Genomic DNA, 19,502 nt, shown 5'->3' on the forward strand with positions numbered 1-19,502 from the left:
TAACAAAGTTGTTGATTGTTCATTTATTTACGAAAATGTCATGTAATACGGTATCAATGTTACACTATAATCAAAACAATACAGTAAGGAGCATGCTCATGTTTTCAAAAAACTCAAAGAAGAGTTGAAAGCTCACAAAGTCACACCTTTCGATCTTCATCTTTCTTGTTCAAATATCAACCCTTTGGAAGAAGACGACAATTCATTCATTAATCAATCATTCCATCATTTTCAACCCCATTTATTAAATTAACCTCAAAATATAAACATGATTACAGAAATCATAGTAAGACACAATAAGTGCAACAACCCCTTGTTCCAATCCAACAACATTTCAATTATTCTTTGATTTTTTGACAGATTCAACTTTCTTACCCACGAATATTTTATTTAATATTCATAAATCACGATCATCCTAAATTGTGTATTTCTTTATTCAACTACTTGCATGTTTTCATTCACAATTTGTATTCAATTTTGGACATTTTCAAATAAAAGACCATGATAAATAGATCTCTGAATCAATTTCCATGACTTCAATGAGGTCTTTAATGGAGATTTTGGTGATCTTGGTAACTTTTTTGAGTTTAGGTACAATTGGGTTTTCAGAGGAGTACAGAGTTGGGGAAGCTCCTTGGAGAATCCACACATTATTCTCAACAGAATGCAATGATTATTTCGATTGGCAAACAGTTGGGATTATGCACAGTTACCGGAAATCGGGTCACCCGGGACCGATTACCCGGCTTCTGAGCTGCACGGAGGAGGAGAAGAAACGGTATCGAGGTTTCGACTTAGCTCCGACTATGGAGGTCCCTTCTATGAGCAGACACCCTAGAACTGGTGACTGGTATATCACTATTACCTTCTTTTATAATGTCTGTTTTTTTTGGCAAGTGTTCTTTCAGTTGCTATTCTTATGTTTTTTTTATTCGGGTTGAGGGGCCATTAGCCCATTACTAAAGGTAGTGATGTAGACGTGATTTGATCTGGGTACCACCACAGTGCTATTATTGATTAATGATTGTGTTAATGGCCATTTACTCTTCAGTTGCAATTGTTTGTATGATAGATATAAGTAATGTACTTGGATTGATCTTAGTTAATAGGTTGAGACCTCATTGGTAGCTGCCGTATATACAGTTGAAAACAGCTGAAATATGGATGATTACCATAAATTTGTTTGTATTTAATGGGAAATTAGATATTCTTTGCTCATTCATTTGTTATGAAGTAGTTAGTCTTTGGGCAATGCTTTTTAATTCTAGGGTCTAATTAAAAGCACGGCAGATAAGGCTAGGCACTGGATTGTGCTTAAATTAAGTATATATTTGGTTCGTGATGAGTTCTTTAGCTTGTTTTGTAATCCTAACAGAAGTTGTTGCCACCTTATTCTAACCCTTCATAAATGGGGAAAAGACATTTAAAAAATGGCAGATATTTCTATGTTCCCATCAATTAGCTTAGGTGGTCACTCATTGGAAAATCTCATCAGAATTCAATAATATATTACGAAAAGGTCACAAAGTTTTTTGCATACATCCTAAAGTAGTATGTGTGTGAGTATGTGACTGTTACTTTCGTATGGAGCGATTGTATTTTACTTTTATTTGCTTATTGGTGGATATGCTTGTTAAGAAAGCAAGAGATCAATGCATTGCATCTTATATATTATGATGCACTCAATTAATGGAGTGTACTGATATAAGGATATATGTGCAATTCCATTTCATTCATATTATAAATCCAAAGTTTTGAGATTCCTACTGAGCATTCTAAAACAACAATGTGTTAATAAGGATATTGTCATGATTAAAGTAAATTTTATCTGGAATTGTGTAAAATAAGATCGAAATTTTGAATTAATCGAAGTGATGGCTTCCACATCATAATGTATTCTTCGAGGTTTTATGGCAAACACACATATATAGCTTATAAATATCCATAATTTGCTTTTGTTGCTTTCCAATTGGCTGCATTTTATCAATTTTCTTTTTGGTTTCCTCTAGCTTTCCTGGAATCATGATATACTAAAACTAAGGGTGAATGTTGTTATTGCCTAGGTACCCTGCTATTAACAAGCCCGCTGGGGTTTTGCATTGGCTCCAGCATAGTGAAGATGCTAGGAATGTTGATTGGGTTGTAATATTAGATGCTGACATGATCATCCGAGGGCCAATAGTACCTTGGGAATTAGGTGCAGAGAAAGGCAGGCCTGTTTCTCAATATTATGGGTATGGATAATCAACTCAGACTTCTTGGTTATGATCTGCTTTACTTTACTGTTCTTGCATTCTTTTTTACCTCTGTTTGAGGCTTGAGTGCTTGATAGAAGTTGTGGTAAAGTACATCATTAAAAGAAACATCAAAACTAAAAATGTACTATTTGGCATAATGTTAAACAGATCAATCACTTCTAGAATTTGTAGATAATTTAGATACTATATTAGCATACCTGAAGTGCCTAACGATGAAGTCAACTATCAATTAATTGAAAATATTAGAGGGTAATTTGGAATATGAACCATAAAACTAAAAAAATTCAGCAAACAGCGTTGGATTTAGATGAATAAAAGGACTCCTATAGTACCTTAGGAATGATGCCCTGATTGTGCACAATCCAGACCAGACCCGTAATTGAACCTGAATTATGAACCATACTAGACTGGTCTCAGGTCCTTCAAATACCTGGATTCTGGGTTTTTGGTCCAGTCCAGAAAAAAATTGAACATTCTAGTCCAGATCAGTGACCTGATTTCTGTAAAAAAAATAAAATAAACTCTCTGATGATCAGTGATCACTGAGCAATGGTACTTATTTTTTCTCACTTGCTGCTCTTTTTGTTTCCCAAAAATCATAAAACCCCCATTTCCTCTATTCTTTATCCTTTTTTTTTTCCTTTTCTTGCTATCTCAGTTGTATTCTCTCTTCTGTGCTGTCTTTTTATCATCGACTAGGACGACTACTACTCCCTCCATTCCTTTATCAAGTGCTCATTTCTTGTATTTCATATGTTTTAATACAAACGGATAAAGCAAGTAGATTTATCTTAAAAGCAATTATAGGTGTTTGTCAACTCATTTATTTATATTGTTTTATGTGCGTAAGTACAAAACAAAAAGAAACCAAGTGCAATGTAGTAATTACAAGAGGTAAAAGTGGGTGGAAATCTTGGGATATCTTGGGGAATTAAATTTGAAAATAAGGGTATGAAGGTCCAAAAAAATATTCTATAAATAGAAATAGGCACTTAATATGGGAAACTTAATTAGGAAAACAGGCACTTAATAGTGGGACGGAGGGAGTATGCTGTCTATAAAACTTCTGTAAACAATTTGTGCATTACCTAGTCATCTCAACCAATTATAAAACTTTATTCTTTACTTCCCACCAGTGATCTACAGACACAGTTTCCCACTAGGCCACTAGTCTATAGTGCAAGGTTTTTTTCCATTTGGGATAAGTGATTGATGAGCAGTGAGAATTTTTTTTGAAATCCTACTATAAGATCATGCGAGTTATTGTTTTTGGAATCTTATTGGAAACAAATTTTATTCCCAAATAAGAATTTATGACTGACGAAGTAGGATGTTGCCTTGTTATTTGTTTTTTGAATGACAATATATATGTCTATTGTCTACTACTTGTCTACTTTAGAAATGTTTATTTTATAGCTTATTGGAATTGCTGTCCAGTCCACCAAAAAGACTGATCTGGTTTACTGGTCAAATTAGTGTTAGAACAGTGTACCGCCCAATGTCACTCTTGATTTATTTTTGGTATCTAAACTTGTTATCTTTTATAAACAAAGTTTCTGTTCAAACAGTTAATTAGTTAACTGAAATTAGCAGATCCAAATATATTTATGTTCCAACCTTTGGGTGGTCTGCTTAAAACAATCCCAATTTCAATTGACTAAGGGCCTGTTCACATTTACTTAATTTCAGTTCAGTTCAGTTCAGCTCCAATCAGTTCAGTTTAGTTCCAATCAGTTCAGTTTAGTTCAGCTCAGCTCTTAATTTCCCTCTCACATAAAATATTCATTTCAGCTCAATTCAGTTCAGTTCAGTTCCAATCAGTTCAGTTCAGTTCAGCTCCAATCAGTTCAGTTCAGCTCACTTCAGTAAATATGAACAGGCCCTAAGACTAATCCCACTTTTTTATGGGTATCTTCTTTATCCCTTTACCTGAAAAACCTCTTTAGCCACTAAGATATACCTTTTTTAAAAAATGAAATAAAATAAAATATGTATTTTGTCTACTAGTCTCCGCTTATAACAACACCGCCGCCAATGACACCACCCTTGCCTCATCATCCACCTCTTTATACCATTGGAGAGAGAAAGGATGAAGATAATATTAGTACATAAAGAAAGTATGGCCAATATCATATTGACATGTGCCTAAATAAATGAATTTGGAAGCTAATTAGGCTAGTTAAATATTAGAAATCATTGAAACCAGTCACTGGTCATTAGGACTGTTAGAAAAAGATACCCAAAAAATCCAGGATTATTCTTAGTTAATTGAAGAAGGGGACTAAATTAAGCATACTGCCCTATGGTTTGATTATTACAATCCATTTTTTCTAAGTTAGTAATAACTAAGTGGAGCTCCTCAAACCATTTTCCATCTTATCAATTTCTAATTAACTTAAGTAATTGCTAATATTTATTTTTTCACCGGCGTGGAAGCTTTAAATAACACTCTGCTGTGTGTAATCATTAAAAATCCAATCCATATATCGTAAAGTTGCTCACTCTCAAAGATTACTTTTATTTTTTTCTTCTCTCTTTTTTTTTTCTTTTTTGTGGGGAGGGGGGGGGGGGGGGGAATAAATCAAACAAATGACCTGTAGATTAATATATGACTCATAAATCAAAAAGGTTTAATGAAATTTTATATTGATGTCACACAAAGTTTGATAACATTTGAGATTGTCACCAAGATTAGGATGCTCAAAAAGATGCAACATGAGAGAGAATTTCTAATTCAATGATAAAAGCTAGGATTTTTTATTACATGGGTTTTCCTTATTTTAAATCTTCGAAAATTTTAGAAATTCACACAAGAAATAGCTTCGCTCGACCACCAAGAATCTTGCCTAATTTGGTAATTGGGGGAAGAAAAACTCTTTCACATAAATATTAACTTTAATGTATAAAGGTAACCATATAATCCTTTTAAAAACTTTTCTCTTAAAATGTACCCCTTGATACACACTAAGTATTTAATAGGTTAAAAGTTACCCTACAAAAAATTAGAAGTTAAAAACTGCTAAAATGTTATTGATGTTGCTGATGACCGATAAAATTACTGTACATCAGGTGTATCTAAATGTTTGTAAAAATGTTTTCTGATGTATTGCTGCTCTTCAGCTCTTGATAATTTAGAGTTTACATTTTGTTAAATAAATTTTGATCATCCTTGCACCAAGGACTTCAAAGCTCTTGCTCATAGTTAGCTGAGTATGTTCCAAAGATATAAGATAATTTATTCATTTAAGTTCCCATACTTTCGGCTTTTGGGTATTATGTGACTATAATATGATATATTCCATCAGGTATTTAATTGGATGTGATAATATTTTGGCCAAATTACATACAAAACACCCAGAGCTATGTGACAAGGTTGGGGGGTTGCTGGTTTTCCATATTGAAGACCTAAAAGCAATGGCTCCGTTTTGGCTCTCTAAATCTGAGGAAGTGCGAGAAGATAGGGCTCATTGGGCAACAAATATAACTGGTGATATATATGGTACGGGATGGATCAGTGAAATGTATGGGTATTCATTTGGTGCTGCAGAAGTAAGTCATACCCAATTTTCTATTTTCTGTTCTCTGGATATTTGGGTAATTATTATTTCTGTGCTTATAACACTTTCATTTTCTTATCAGGTTGGACTCCGCCATAAAATTACTAATGACCTGATGATCTATCCTGGTTATGTTCCAAGAGATGGTGTTGAGCCAATTCTCTTGCATTATGGCTTGCCATTTGCAGTTGGGAACTGGTCTTTCACCAAGCTAGATCATCACCAAGATGGAATTGTTTATGACTGTGGACGGCTCTTTCCTGAACCGCCTTATCCAAGAGAGGTACTAATAAGATTCTGTATACTTATAGGTGTATTGATCTTTCTGTTTAAAGTGCAGTCTAGAGCTTTTTTCAACTCACCAGTAATGATAACATAATCATTGACATAAAATAATATTATTACTATGAATTTTGTTCTTGCTTGTATTGTGGATGTACTACTGAGGACTTCCTTAGATAATTGGAAATGTCAACATCATCGGCAGGGAATAATTAGTATGTTGACTATGTTGGTAAACTTTTCTTATGGATATCAACTCACCGTGAATAGGAGAAAATAAGAGATATAGTAATGCTATGAATAATCTTATAAGTAAATCAATGGATGATCTTGATTTTGATGAGAGAAGTACTAAATATAAAAATCTGAATCATTTTGATTATATACCATTCCAGACTGGTTTCCATTTTTTTTATTAATTGATTTTTATCATATAATTAATCTTGATTTTATATTTTCATGACGAATTTAAAAGATATAAACCATTTAATGTGTGAGTCGTAAATCTTTCATGGTAAGAGAATGTGTTGTGGACTGTTAAAACATATAGGTTAGATGTAACTAATTATTCTTCTTCTTGCATTAATATATTGGGCGATAGGCACATGCTACATCCCCTTTGAATCTTAAAGTTGTGGCAAGAAATTCAATGTGGAAATGAAAAATTTAAATCACCATTTTGTAATTTTTGGTTTGGTTTTGATTAGATTAAACGGGTTTTGCTCGCCTGTTAGCAACTAATAAATACTCCCATTTCCTACGTAACTCTTTTCTATTAAGATAATATTTTTAATATTTGATTCATTTTCTTTAAATTTGCCCTTTTCTATTTTATTTTATTTTTGGCAAGCGCATTATATTATATTATCCCTTTTACCCTATACTTTCTTTCACTCTCTTAATTTATTCACCTCTTCTTGCAACCAACCACCTTTTTATTCTTCGTCTCTTACTTTACCCATACCTCTCCTAGAAAAGAGATTATGCAGAATTGGGTACGTTAAGAGAGAGGTTTACTGCGTATAATCTTCACTTCACTTAACGAAATTCTTAAATTGATCCATTGTCAAATTTAGAATTTTTTTGTTGTTAAAAAAATGAAATAATTTCTTACAAGAAAGTAAACTTTTCATATGAAATCATATTGGTATTTTTATAAAATCTAGATATAGAGGGGGATATGCAATATATATGGGGAAGTGAAAAGTGTGCCGCTAAATCACTAATACCTCTCCAGTCTCTTAGAGACTATGAATGAGGCGTAAATGGTTGCCTTCAAACAATTGTATCACTTGGATGGCTGTGTTAGTAAAATTGTTTCTATCCTTGAGAGTTGTGGTGGTTGGGAAAAATCTCCCTTAAGACAAAGGTAGTCCAGACACCAGAGTGGAGGTTTCAAAAAGAGACTATGAATCTATGACAAAAAGGAGGGTCTAGTCCCTGAAGAAAAGCTGTCATTGGCTTGTACAGGTTTCCATGTCGAATGATGAACTGTGCTTGCTTCCTTAGCTTTTCGAACTTTCCTCGCGCTGGGGAGGGTCCTTTTAAGTAGATGACTTGTCGGGCCATCGTAGCGGGACTTCTTTGGGAAAAAGCAAAGGTTAAGGAGTGAAAAGCAAGGAAGAAAGCCGGTGTGCGCTTTTTTGGTTTTTCGGTCATCCAGAGGTCTATATTCTCATTCTGCCTGGATTCGGTATCATAAGTCATATCGTTTCTACTTTTTCCGGAAAATTGGTCTTCGGGTATCTAGGCATGGTTTATGCCATGCCTAGGCTGCTTTCCACCGTTCAAACTATCCGCTATTTGCGCCTGCGTGAGCAACCCGACGGTGCGTTAAATGTGCTCTACAGACCGCACTCCATCTTTCTTCCCAACGAGTCCATTTCTTTTTTGATTTGGAAGACGGGTGTAGTAGAGAGAGTGAAAGAATAATTGAGATGATGATTTTGACAGATTTTTTGCTCTAATATAAGGAATACATTGTCATGGTTGTCCATAATTTTGGAATTCTCATTAGTGACTCGATGTTTTTTGTGGCTTTATAATTGTGCAGCCTAAAAATGATTTTTATATAAGGGTCCATTATTGATTATTTTTTATTAAGATTATTATGTTCAATGGTTAATTTTTTTTTATCCTTGGTCAAGTAAGAAAAACAGGAAGAAAGGGATTAAGAAAGGAATTTGACTAATTTTGGGTTGGTTCACATTAAGAATTGAGAATCATCTCTTTTTAAGAATTTGGGCTATCAACTACGATGTATATTTTTACAAAGAGCTTTTTTTAATCCCTCAACCACTGTCATTTTTTCCCCACAACTTCACCATTGCCCTGCCACCACCGCTTGTTGTCTTTCTCACTTTCCTCCATGGCTCCATTATCATGTCTGCCATGCTTGAATATCACCATTTCACCACTTCTGTAAATTGAAGTTTGGCTTATTTATTAGACATATTTAAACAAGTCATATCTAGTTATATTGAAATGGAAGCAACAACAAGAAAAATCTTGAGACACTGGACTGGAGAAAGGTTCTTGGGTCATGATGGGTGATTGTGGAACATGAAGTGCCTAAAGACCATTATTCGAGTTGGATCTTTTTCGTCTATTTGATTCTTGGTTTAAGCATTCACATGGCATCATCGGCTTCCGATGAATAGGAGTCTTACGGATAGATAGGCAGAGGAGAGAGAAATTGTCTCTCTCTATATGGCAGTCTAGGAGGCAATCATATCTAATATGTCATATGTTGAGGTGAAAGAAGTGATGATAAAAAATTATTGAGAGGCCAACTTCCCTGTCTCTCATTGTTTTTCTTCAAGAACAATCTCAACCATTAGGCTGCCATATTGATTTCAGTGCATATGGATCGGAGAAAGTAGTTCTAAACTCTAAAGTAGGCTAAGAATCTAGAATACAGAACAGTCTGTTGGATTCCAATTGATGGACAGGGTTTCTAGTTTTCCTTTTTTTGTAGATGTCTGTGGTAATGAAGCGCATTCTTAAGCTTTACTTGTTTTAAAATGTCATTTCAGTGGCAAATTCTGTGTATCAGAATTTTGCAATTTCTAGCATGTCGTTTCTGGAGCATTTTTAACTGTTCCTGGACATTTTGAAATTCAAAACATTATAATATGGTGAAATGTGGAGGGAATATTTTTATTTATTTAATATTTTGTTTTTGGAAAATTGAAACTAATAATCCCACCTTTGCCTCATTTTCTCAAAACAATTCCACCTCTGCATATTCTAGAAATAATCCCTCCTTTATACCCCATATTCTCAAAATGAGCCTTTCTACCTACAACCTTTTCAACAGGTAAATTTATTTATTTATTTTTCTTTAATCTATTTCTTCCCACCTTATCACCTTCTTCATGGCAACCCCTCCATCACCACCATAGGTACCACCCCTCACCCCCACCTCTGAACTAAACTGTCCCTAACCCAACCACCCACGGTGACCTGAACCGAACCTCAACCCTACCCTCATCACCACCCCAAAATTCAATCCAATCAGATAAACTTTGTCATCAAGTTAATTCCTTGATTGAAACCCAGAAAAAAAAAAAAAACAAAAACAAAATTCAATCCCCCCCATTTACTCTAATCATAGTAGAGTACTCTAACAATACATAGAATTCAAAATTATCAAACCACTCATAATTTCATTTAAAAAATCTCATCCATTCATAATACACCACTAACAAATTAACATATTATTCTTTTGCGTCATCTGCATATATTGTTCTCTGCAGGTGAAAGTTATTGAAACTGATCCAGGAAAAAGACGAGGCCTGATGCTTAGCATAGAGTGTATGAATACACTAAATGAAGCCCTTTTGCTTCACCACATAGCAAGAGGGTGCCCTAAGCCAAAATGGACCAGATATTTAAGTTTCCTGAAGAGCAGAACATATGCAGAGCTAACAAAGCCTAAATATCCTGGTGGCATTAGATGGCTAAATGAAAAGGATCACGAAGAGGAGCTGGTTGGTGAAGCTGGGAAACCATATCCCAAAATCCATACTATCTTTTCTACTGAATGCACCCCTTATTTTGATTGGCAGACTGTAGGCTTTATGCATAGTTTTCGTCTGAGTGGTCAGCCAGGCAATGTCACTCGGCTTCTCAGCTGTACAGATGAAGATCTTAAGCATTACAGTGGTCATGATTTGGCTCCAACTCATTATGTTCCTTCCATGAGCGTACATCCTTTGACGGGTGATCGGTAATTAATTGTTTTTTTCTTGCTCTTGCTTTCTTTTTTCTTTTGGAAGTTAAAAATGGCCTTACGTCTAGTTGATTAATTCTGTTCTATGCTCTGCTTAATGTGAGATTATCATGTGGCTGATTCATTTTGAATAGTAGTCTATGGTAGTGACGGTAGGGAGGGTAGCAAAACTCATGGAAAAATCTAGTGGTGTAGAATAGGAAGGGATGAAAGAGAGTGGTGAATTTGGCCACAGTGGAGGTGAGGAGGGGGGAGGGGGGACGGGGTTGAGGGAGGACTAAGAAGCATAGAGAAGGGGAAGAGAGGTGGAGAGATAAATTAAGTAGTAGGTTAGGGTCATTGTTTGTATTATTATATTGACTAGCAGAAAATCGTGATTTGATACTTAAACCAATGACTCGTGTCTTATATTGAATAAAAAAGGGACCTTAGTTTATTTTGCACTCATGGATTAGAGAAAACACCTGTTTTCCTTATGGTCTAGTGGCTGAGAGTGAACTTCTAACCTCTAGATCCCAGGATCTTAGAAATGATAAAATCAGCACAATGAATATTAGCTGAGTGATTAGGATCCGCTGATCCAGTGGAGTTAAATTGGTTAATTATCTGTTCCAAATACTAAGAAGCCTATTAGCGTAGGCCCAAAGTCACCACTGCCATCTGGGATATCTGAGTAGCACTAGCAGTATTGAATACAAACCAAGTTACCATGTAAGTTACCGCACTAGCACTATTGAATAATTTGAATACAAACCGAGTTATGTCTCTTCTTTTCACAAAGAACACAAAATGATGCTTGGAGATTACACAAAATTCATCTGTTAATGCTTTCAAAGGCTGGAAAACAATCATTCAGCTGCTATATTGTTTGGAGAGTGGAGATAATGCATGAATAGTTGGAGAATACATCTCTGTTAAAAAAAAAATTATTATCACAGTAACCCACTCGCAGCCGTATATTTTATTATGGAAGAAATGTTGTGATTAATTGAAGTATACTGTATAAAAGGTAATTGAGATTTGTTTATTTTTGAAGGAAGTTATCTTGTTTTGAAATTATTTATGGAGGATATATCGTCTACTTTTAAATTGAGTTTTGAATTGAAGGAGGGATGAGAGGGAGGAATGTGATTTAAAAGCTTCGGGGGTGTGGGGTTGGTGCAGGATTTAAGAGAGTGAGGCCCAACTTCCATGTGTCATAGTCCGAGTATTTTTCAGGATTGTGCGGCGTGCTCTTGCCTTCTGATGGTAAGGGCACAAACCTTGTGTGTAAGCGTGGTTTGTGAGCACGAAATAAAGCAATTGGATGTATGGATGTAATGGATCTCAAGGGGGCAGTCCTATCTTTTAGCAGCGAAGCATGGGCGATCAGGGCTAGTGCTAACAAAGCTAGTTGAGGACTTGAGGTGGGTTCAAGCAGCGCTGAATCATGCATTTCTTATAGAATCTAGTGAGTTAGGGTGCTAAATACATGTGGCGATAGTCATGGTACACCAATTGTTATAGTCTAACAACACACAAGCAAAAAAAGCAAGAAACTTGTTAGGAAGTTTTTTTTTTTTTTTTTTTTTTTTTTTTTAATTTTCATTCATTATGGATCTGCATTGTTTTTCTACTGAATAGGATTGACAAAAATCATATTAATGGATTGTAAAACCTAAAAAGTAAGAGTCTAGGAAAGCATCTAAAACATGAAAAGGAGGTAATGTTGAGTGAAGATTAAGAAAATGGGAGATTAATTTCCATAACCAAGCTATGTCAACCGAATAACATTATTATGGGGGTGTTTGGTTAGGAGCTTTTTGGAGCAAAAATAATTGTTTGACCATTCTAAAAAGCTCTTTGGAATGTTTGTTTGGAGCTTTTTAAAAGAGGTTTTAGCTTTTTTGTTAAATTTACACACTAAAACACCTATTAACTTGTTACAAGGTTCGCGGTACGTAGCCACGAATCGCGAATCCGAGTCGCGCGTATCGGAACGCGGAACAAACGCGACTTGGGTCGCTGGGGTTCGCGATCTGGATCGCTAAAGGAGGCGACTCTGGTAGCAGCTAAGCGGTTATTCTTCTTGTGCAATGTTCAATGGTTTCTTCCCGATATTTCCAATGCATTTTCTCTCTCTTCTGATTTTATTTCTTGAGAGTAGTTTTTTCTCTCTCCTCTCTCCTCTCTTCTGTTTTACACAGTAGTACATAGGTTGGCAGCTAGGGTTCTGTTCCAAATGGGCTTAAGTCTTTGGGCTTTTTATTATACAAGTATATATTATGTACTTTATTTTCTTAAGCAATTCACTAACTTAAATAAATTCAAGCTAGGACTGATACAACTACGTTTTATATTATTTTCCAAATCAAAATCTTATTAATAAAAATCACCCATATATTTTATTAATTTATTTATTTCGTACCCAATCGTACCGGATTCATCATGGGTAGCGTACCACGTATCCATTTCCGTACCACGTTTCGCATCGAACCACGTACCTTGTAACATTGAATCAAACACTTTTACTCAAATAACTAATTAGCCAATATCTTACAGCTTAAAGCTAATTGCCAAACAGGACCTATATAATTAGGTGTCACGTACTCACGTGTCACATATGATACAACCCTTTCCTTTCAAAATGGGAAATGAAATTCCTTACCCAAGGTACGCAACCAAATTACTAATCTATATGTTTGGAATAGCAAAACAAGCTATTGAATATAATGAATTGCTTTTCCAAAGGGGGATGTAACTTCGTTAATCCAGTGTCTTCCATAAAAGGGCCACTAAAAAGTATAAAGTAGGGACTTAAAAGTGTGCAGGAATTTGGACTTTTAATCAGAAATATACCAGTAGAGACTTGGGAATATTGGATATCCAGATTCCTGTAATCTCTGTTTTTTTTTTTTTTTTTTTTTTTTTTTCAAATTTCAAAAATGTTTTATTTGAATAATGTCTATAGTATAACTTTTAAAGAAATGCTTTATCATATACAAGTAGGTATTATATACCGATAATCAAATATTATTAAGTAATCTAAGGAATGGTTTCTCCAAGTATTGTTTACATGGTTAAATACTAATGTCAATCGATATATAGGATATGGACTATGTTCTCCTTACTAAAAAGCAAAACAATATCTTTGAAGTTCTGCCTTTTTCTAGTGTGGATACCATACTGGATAGAACTTTAATTGCTTTCGGTCTATGGCATTTGGTACTTCCCTTATTTGTCATGTTTTATTGACTTGTCACTTTCATATAGATCAACTAATCCCCAGGCATACATAACCACTACATAAACAGCAGCCAACAGACAGTTGAATCTTTTCCGAAATTATAGGCTAAATAATACAGCCTTGGTGCCTCCTGTATTATGTATAGTTGGATAGCTGACCAGTGAACCATTATTCAGACTGAAATTATTTCAAATTTTTGTAAATAGAAGCTTGATACAGAATCATGTATGCCTTTATAGGTACCCAGCAATCAATAAACCAGCTGCAGTTGTTCATTGGATTAATCATGCACAAATTGATGCAGAATATATTGTTATTCTGGATGCTGATATGATTATGAGAGGTGAAATTACACCATGGGAATTCAAAGCAGCCCGTGGGCGTCCAGTTTCAGCTCCATATGGGTAAGGCTATAGGATTTCCACCAGTTTCAGTCTTTCAGCATTATTCCTAAGTGGTTATTTCATTCTTGCTTATTCCTATCTGATTTTCAGTTACCTGATTGGCTGTGACAATATACTTGCAAAGCTCCATACACGCAATCCTGAAGCTTGTGATAAGGTTGGAGGTGTTATAATAATGCACATAGAGGATCTCCGGAAATTTGCTATGTATTGGCTGCTTAAAACTCAGGAGGTACGAGCTGATACAGAACATTACTCTACGAATATCACTGGTGATATCTATGAAGCCGGATGGATCAGTGAGATGTATGGCTACAGTTTTGGGGCAGCTGAGGTATGTTTTGCACAGCAATGACTCTAAATGTCATTGAATTTTATATTATATTGGCAAACAAGGTTTATGAGAACACTAGGAATTGCAAGGAAATTGGAAGAACAGATACTATATTTAACTTCATCACTAATTATCAATTACTGTCTTCCCACTTTCAAGGGGTGGAGTCTAACCATTAGGGGTTTTCTCCATTTTTCCGAGTGTTCTCCTCTACAAGCCTCCTACAATATTTAACTAAGCCTCTCAAACATCATCTCCATTTTCTCAGTCCTCCATTAAATGCAAATTCCCAAAATTACTCTTACAAACTTTACATACAAATATAATGAACTTCTTTGAACAGTACTCAGTCTCTCCAACCACAAATAATGTTCCTATATTCCACTATTCCTGTCCTCAAAAAATCTTCCTGTTACTTTGAATGGATGAATTTCACATTCAACCCATGTGATGTTACTAGAATCCTTAATACGCGTTTCATTAAACATTACATGAAGATTATTTGTGGATGGAGGGATTATTAATAGTACCCTTCTGCCTTCATGTAGCATACGTCAGCTAGGGGACAGGTAATTATGTCGATTCCTGGCACATCATAGTTTAAATACACTTTTCCTCCTGTGGTTTCCGTTCCTCTCTAAATTGGTTCTCTATATTCCTAAATGATAGCCACTAATCATTGTAGTTTCTATGCCTGAACATTTTTCGTGCAACCTTCTCTTTCTATTCTGGATTCTTAAGGGAAATACTTGCCTGGAGACTGGGAGTTCTTATTATCATTTACGTCAGTAAGATGGCGTTATTATTTTGGAACTTGAAATATTCAGTTGTTGCATGCAAATATTCTGTTCTAAATATTTTGTGCACTTTTCTTTTTTGGGTTGCCCAATGTGTTTTTCACACTACTAAGTCTACTATGAACTGTTAAAATGAAAGATAACTATGATAATTGTATCTACTTTTATTCATTCCGCCTCCATAATATGATTAATATCATCCTTGTTGTCTCTCCATCCCATCATTCTAGTTATATTTTATTTTCTCTCAATCCCAACCCGGTGATTGCTAAACCTACATATGATGTGAAGTAGTGTAGGGAGTACGTAAGTCCCAAGCTCCCAACCTTCAGTAAACCCTTGTAGGATTGACCTGTCCTTATTGTTTATTTGCTTATTTTTATTTATTCATGTCTACAGTTAAATTTGCGGCATAGAATAGACGGCACAATAATGATGTATCCAGGATATGCTCCCCAACTTGGTGTCAATTACAGGGTTTTCCACTATGGATTGGTTTTCAAGGTTGGAGATTGGACCTTTGACAAGGCTAAATGGAGAGATGTTGACTTAGTAAACAAATGTTGGGCTAAGTTTCCTGATCCTCCTGATCCATCAACTCTTGATAGAACCAATGAAGATGCATACCATCGAGATTTGCTCAGCATAGAATGTGGAAGAACATTGAATGATGCTCTGTATCTCCATCATAAGAGAAGAAATTGCCCTGATCCCAGTACTCTGGCCACATTAGACGAGGTGGTCGTGAACAAGGAAAAGATATATAGGAAGTTTCGAAAGATTATTGAAAGTGATGCCACAAGAAATAGCTCTAACGAAAGTAATGATTCTTCGGAATTACTGACACCTCCTGCATCAAAACAATTTAGTTCCATCAGGATTTGGCTAATGGTTTTATGGGGAGCTTTTTTTCTGGGTTTTGTGTCATTGATGTTGAAAGTATGTGTGCGTGGTAAAAAGCGGAAATTAAAGGGTAAGCATTACAAGAGCAAGAAAAGGTCATCGTACTCTGCATTGCATGATTTGAATTGAAGAAATGCTAATTTATCTGATAAACTGTGAATATCATTCTAACATTATAATGGCGGTGTTCTGAAATGTTCTGCATATCCCTACACATTTTTTTTTTCTATAAATGAAGATGAAAATAGTTTTGATTTTCTCAAAATTACCCATCTTTTTGGCAGAATTCCTAATTGTAACGTTTATACTATAGTTTAGGACATTAGCAACCAAATTGTTGCAGCAGATATATCATAAGGTGTATTTTAACATTTCAGATAAGTAAGGTATATGCATATATCTGAAGTATGCGGTTTTTTTTTTCTTATTTTAATTTCTATTTACGCTTTTATGATTTTAGGAATGGCAAATGTGTACACGAAAGGATTTGTACTGATTACTAGCTTATGCCCTTGCTAATGCATGAGTTCTTTTCATATAACTATTTCAACTCAATATGAAAATTATTTAAAAAAAAAAAAAAAAAAAAAAAAGAAAAGGGAATTTCGTAGCTATGTGATTCTCAATGGTAACAGTTTTATAATTAGTTCATTAGCTTAATTAAATGATATTTTTTTTTCAAAAAAAAAAAGATAAATTTACAAGAATGTATAGAGTCCTCTTTGCCAGCCACCCCACACCACACCACCGAATAGCCACTGTATGCCACCACCATCAAGCTCACATAAACCTTGCGTATGCACCACCATCCTACCGTCGACTAGCCACCAAATCCATTACCACCAAGCTCACCTAACTCCTGTGAACCCACCCCCACACCGTCGACTAGCCATTAGAATCCACCACCGTACCACCAAGATTGCCTAAAACCTTGCAAACTCACCCCACGCCGCCGACTAGCCACCATTATCCACCACCACCAATTTGCACTCGATGAAAATTGTCAATTGAGGAAAAATCGAAAACCCTAAAAATCTGAAACAAAAATTGAAAGGCTAACGAGAAAGCAACAAAAGGAAAAAAAAATGAAGAAACCCTAATTGAGAAATCGATTTGGGAGTATTTGAAAAAATAGCAAGATATTTGATGTTTTCCAAAAATTGTCAGTGACAATTGACTTCTATAATTGAATGGGGTTTTAGGATTTTAGGGTTCCGGCGAGGGTGGGGGGATTTGCGAGGTTCAGGCGAGTAGGGTGGTAAGATTATCGAGGGTGGTGGTGGATTCCGGTGGCTAACTAGCGTGGGTGCGGCATGGGGAGTTTATCAAAAATTATGAATTTACTTAGAATACAACATTGCATTAGAGAAACTTATAAAAAAAATAATGTTATTTTGTAGGATTTGTAACTACTTGTATTTTGTTACCATTGAAAATGAGCAAAACTAATATACTGATAATGGCAAAACAAACTTACTAGCTCCGAAAATAATTTAGCTTTTCTATAGTATTACACTAAATGAAGCACGTGAAAATTTATGTGCTAAAATTTGTTAAGTACTTAGATAAAATTCCTAATATCAAAAGATAATATTTTATATTTAATTAATTTAAACTTAAAAATATAATTCGCCAATTATACTTGCGTGGCATTTGAATTAATTAATTATAAAGAAATTAATAATCTCTTATTTAATTGGTTACAACTGAAATTTATAATCTTACACGGCACGCTAAGAATATTAAATGTGATTAAAATTGTTATTTTATTAGTTAAAAATATTAGATAAAATTCCTAATCTCAAAAGATTATATTTTGTATATGATTAATTTAAACATTAAAATGTCATTCGTCAATTTTGCTTGTGTAGCATTTGAATTATTTAATTGTAAAATAAATTGATAATCTCTTATTTAAGTGACTATAACTTAAACTTATAATCCTACATGACGCGCTAAGAAAATTAAATCCTACGTAGCTCTTTAAAAAGTCGGGGGAAAAACTCCCCTTTATATATATATATATATATATATATATATATATATATATATATATATATATATATATATAATAACAATAACAATAACAATAATAATAATAATAATAATAATAAAGAAAAAAAAGACCTTCAAAAAATCATCATTTGCTGTCAAATCTCTAATATGTGCCTTTGAGTTAGAGTGCTTCTAGGCGAATAGCACCTATATATTTAGCATGCATATAGGAGGGCATCATGGGGTTTTTATTATTTTTTTTCATTTGATGTTTTTCAGTAGTGGTACATTTTTGTGTATTATAATGTACCATTAAAGAATAAGTTATATTAATAGTACTTTTTGTGTACTATTATGCATGCGGTGGTACTTTTGTCATCTTATGTCGTTGATTATTTTCTCCTAAAATTCCTATCACCGGTCACTTATTAGGCTGTAGTGGTTAGGCGTTATGCGCCAATACTTAACCTTTGAGTTGAGTTATCCTTTGTGTGCCATATGCAATGTTTAAGGTATGAATGCAAAAATACTGTTTTAATTGTCGAGTCCATTGTAAAAGCCTGTTTGTCAGGATTGTTCTTGGATGAACTCCATTCATAGACTTGAAAAAAGTGTTAAGAGCCATTTGAAGGAAGCAATTTTCTCATTTAAGACGAATCCACATGCATACATGCTCTTTTTTTTTTTTTTTTTTCTTTTTGTGTTTCACTCGATTCACCCTTTGGGCTAATCTGGATTCAAGGATCAGTTCTGGGTGTTAGTTCCAGTCCCCTCCCAATTATTGCTGCGGGGGATCGAACACGGGTCCTCTCTACCAAGTGTAGTCCCAATCACCACAACACCAACAACCAATTGGTGCATACATGCAATTGTGTGTATGATGATTGTTCATTCATACCCACAAATGAAGGGTTAAGTAATAGTGCCAATATGTTTTAGACAAAATATAGGATCACAAAAATGTATCATTACAGCCTAATAAGTGACAGGTGATAGGTATTTTAGGAAAAAATAATCGATATAGGATGATTAAAAAGTACCACCATATACATAGTAGTACACAAAAAGTACTATTAATGCAACTTATACTTTAATGGTACATTATATTATTGTTGTACACAAAAATGTACCATGGTAGAAAAATATCAAATGAAAAAAATAAAATAAAAACCCCATGATGCCCTCCTATATGCATGCTAAACATATATTTCGTAGGTGTTATGCGCCTATATGCACTCCAAATAGCCAATGAATTCGTATCTATTGGTAGATTTTGTGATATAAATATAAAAATTCACCAAGTCATGTATGTAGTCCTTTTTCGTGTCTAATATATCAATGTTTTAGCATCACAACCACATAGGTTTTTTTTTTTTTTTTTTTTTTTTTTTTTTTTTTTTTTTTTTTTTTAAATATCGTGATATGCATCTTTCATACGAAGCATTAAAATCGAGTGTTGGAGAACATTTTCCTTCCGATCTCAATTAGCAGAACCATTTGCAACACCGTACC

At 34.5% G+C, this 19,502-nt stretch overlaps 1 protein-coding gene across 1 annotated transcript; it reads left to right on the forward strand.

Moving 5' to 3' along the window:
* The first annotated feature begins 129 nt into the window (after positions 1 to 129).
* LOC145595183 (peptidyl serine alpha-galactosyltransferase-like) lies at positions 130 to 16,422 on the forward strand. Its single transcript, XM_081651562.1, has 8 exons — positions 130 to 850; positions 2,064 to 2,234; positions 5,564 to 5,807; positions 5,898 to 6,098; positions 9,856 to 10,328; positions 13,797 to 13,961; positions 14,052 to 14,295; positions 15,492 to 16,422. The coding sequence occupies exons 1-8, from the start codon at positions 531 to 533 to the stop codon at positions 16,122 to 16,124; spliced, it is 2,451 nt and encodes an 816-aa protein (XP_081507688.1). The 5' UTR covers positions 130 to 530; the 3' UTR covers positions 16,125 to 16,422.
* The last annotated feature ends 3,080 nt before the right edge of the window (positions 16,423 to 19,502 follow it).

The sequence above is a fragment of the Chenopodium album genome, chromosome 19, assembly GCF_948465745.1.
Source record: "Chenopodium album chromosome 19, dcCheAlbu1.1, whole genome shotgun sequence".
NCBI lineage: Eukaryota > Viridiplantae > Streptophyta > Magnoliopsida > Caryophyllales > Amaranthaceae > Chenopodium > Chenopodium album.

What these genes read in the sequence shown, in the direction of transcription:
- LOC145595183 (XM_081651562.1), top strand. Translation starts at nt 531, where the DNA reads ATGACTTCAATGAGGTCTTTAATGGAGATTTTGGTGATCTTGGTAACT. An exon ending in CACCCTAGAACTGGTGACTG is followed by an intron (nt 851 to 2,063) that starts GTATATCACTAT and finishes GTTATTGCCTAG; the next exon opens with GTACCCTGCTATTAACAAGC. An exon ending in ATTCATTTGGTGCTGCAGAA is followed by an intron (nt 5,808 to 5,897) that starts GTAAGTCATACC and finishes TTTTCTTATCAG; the next exon opens with GTTGGACTCCGCCATAAAAT.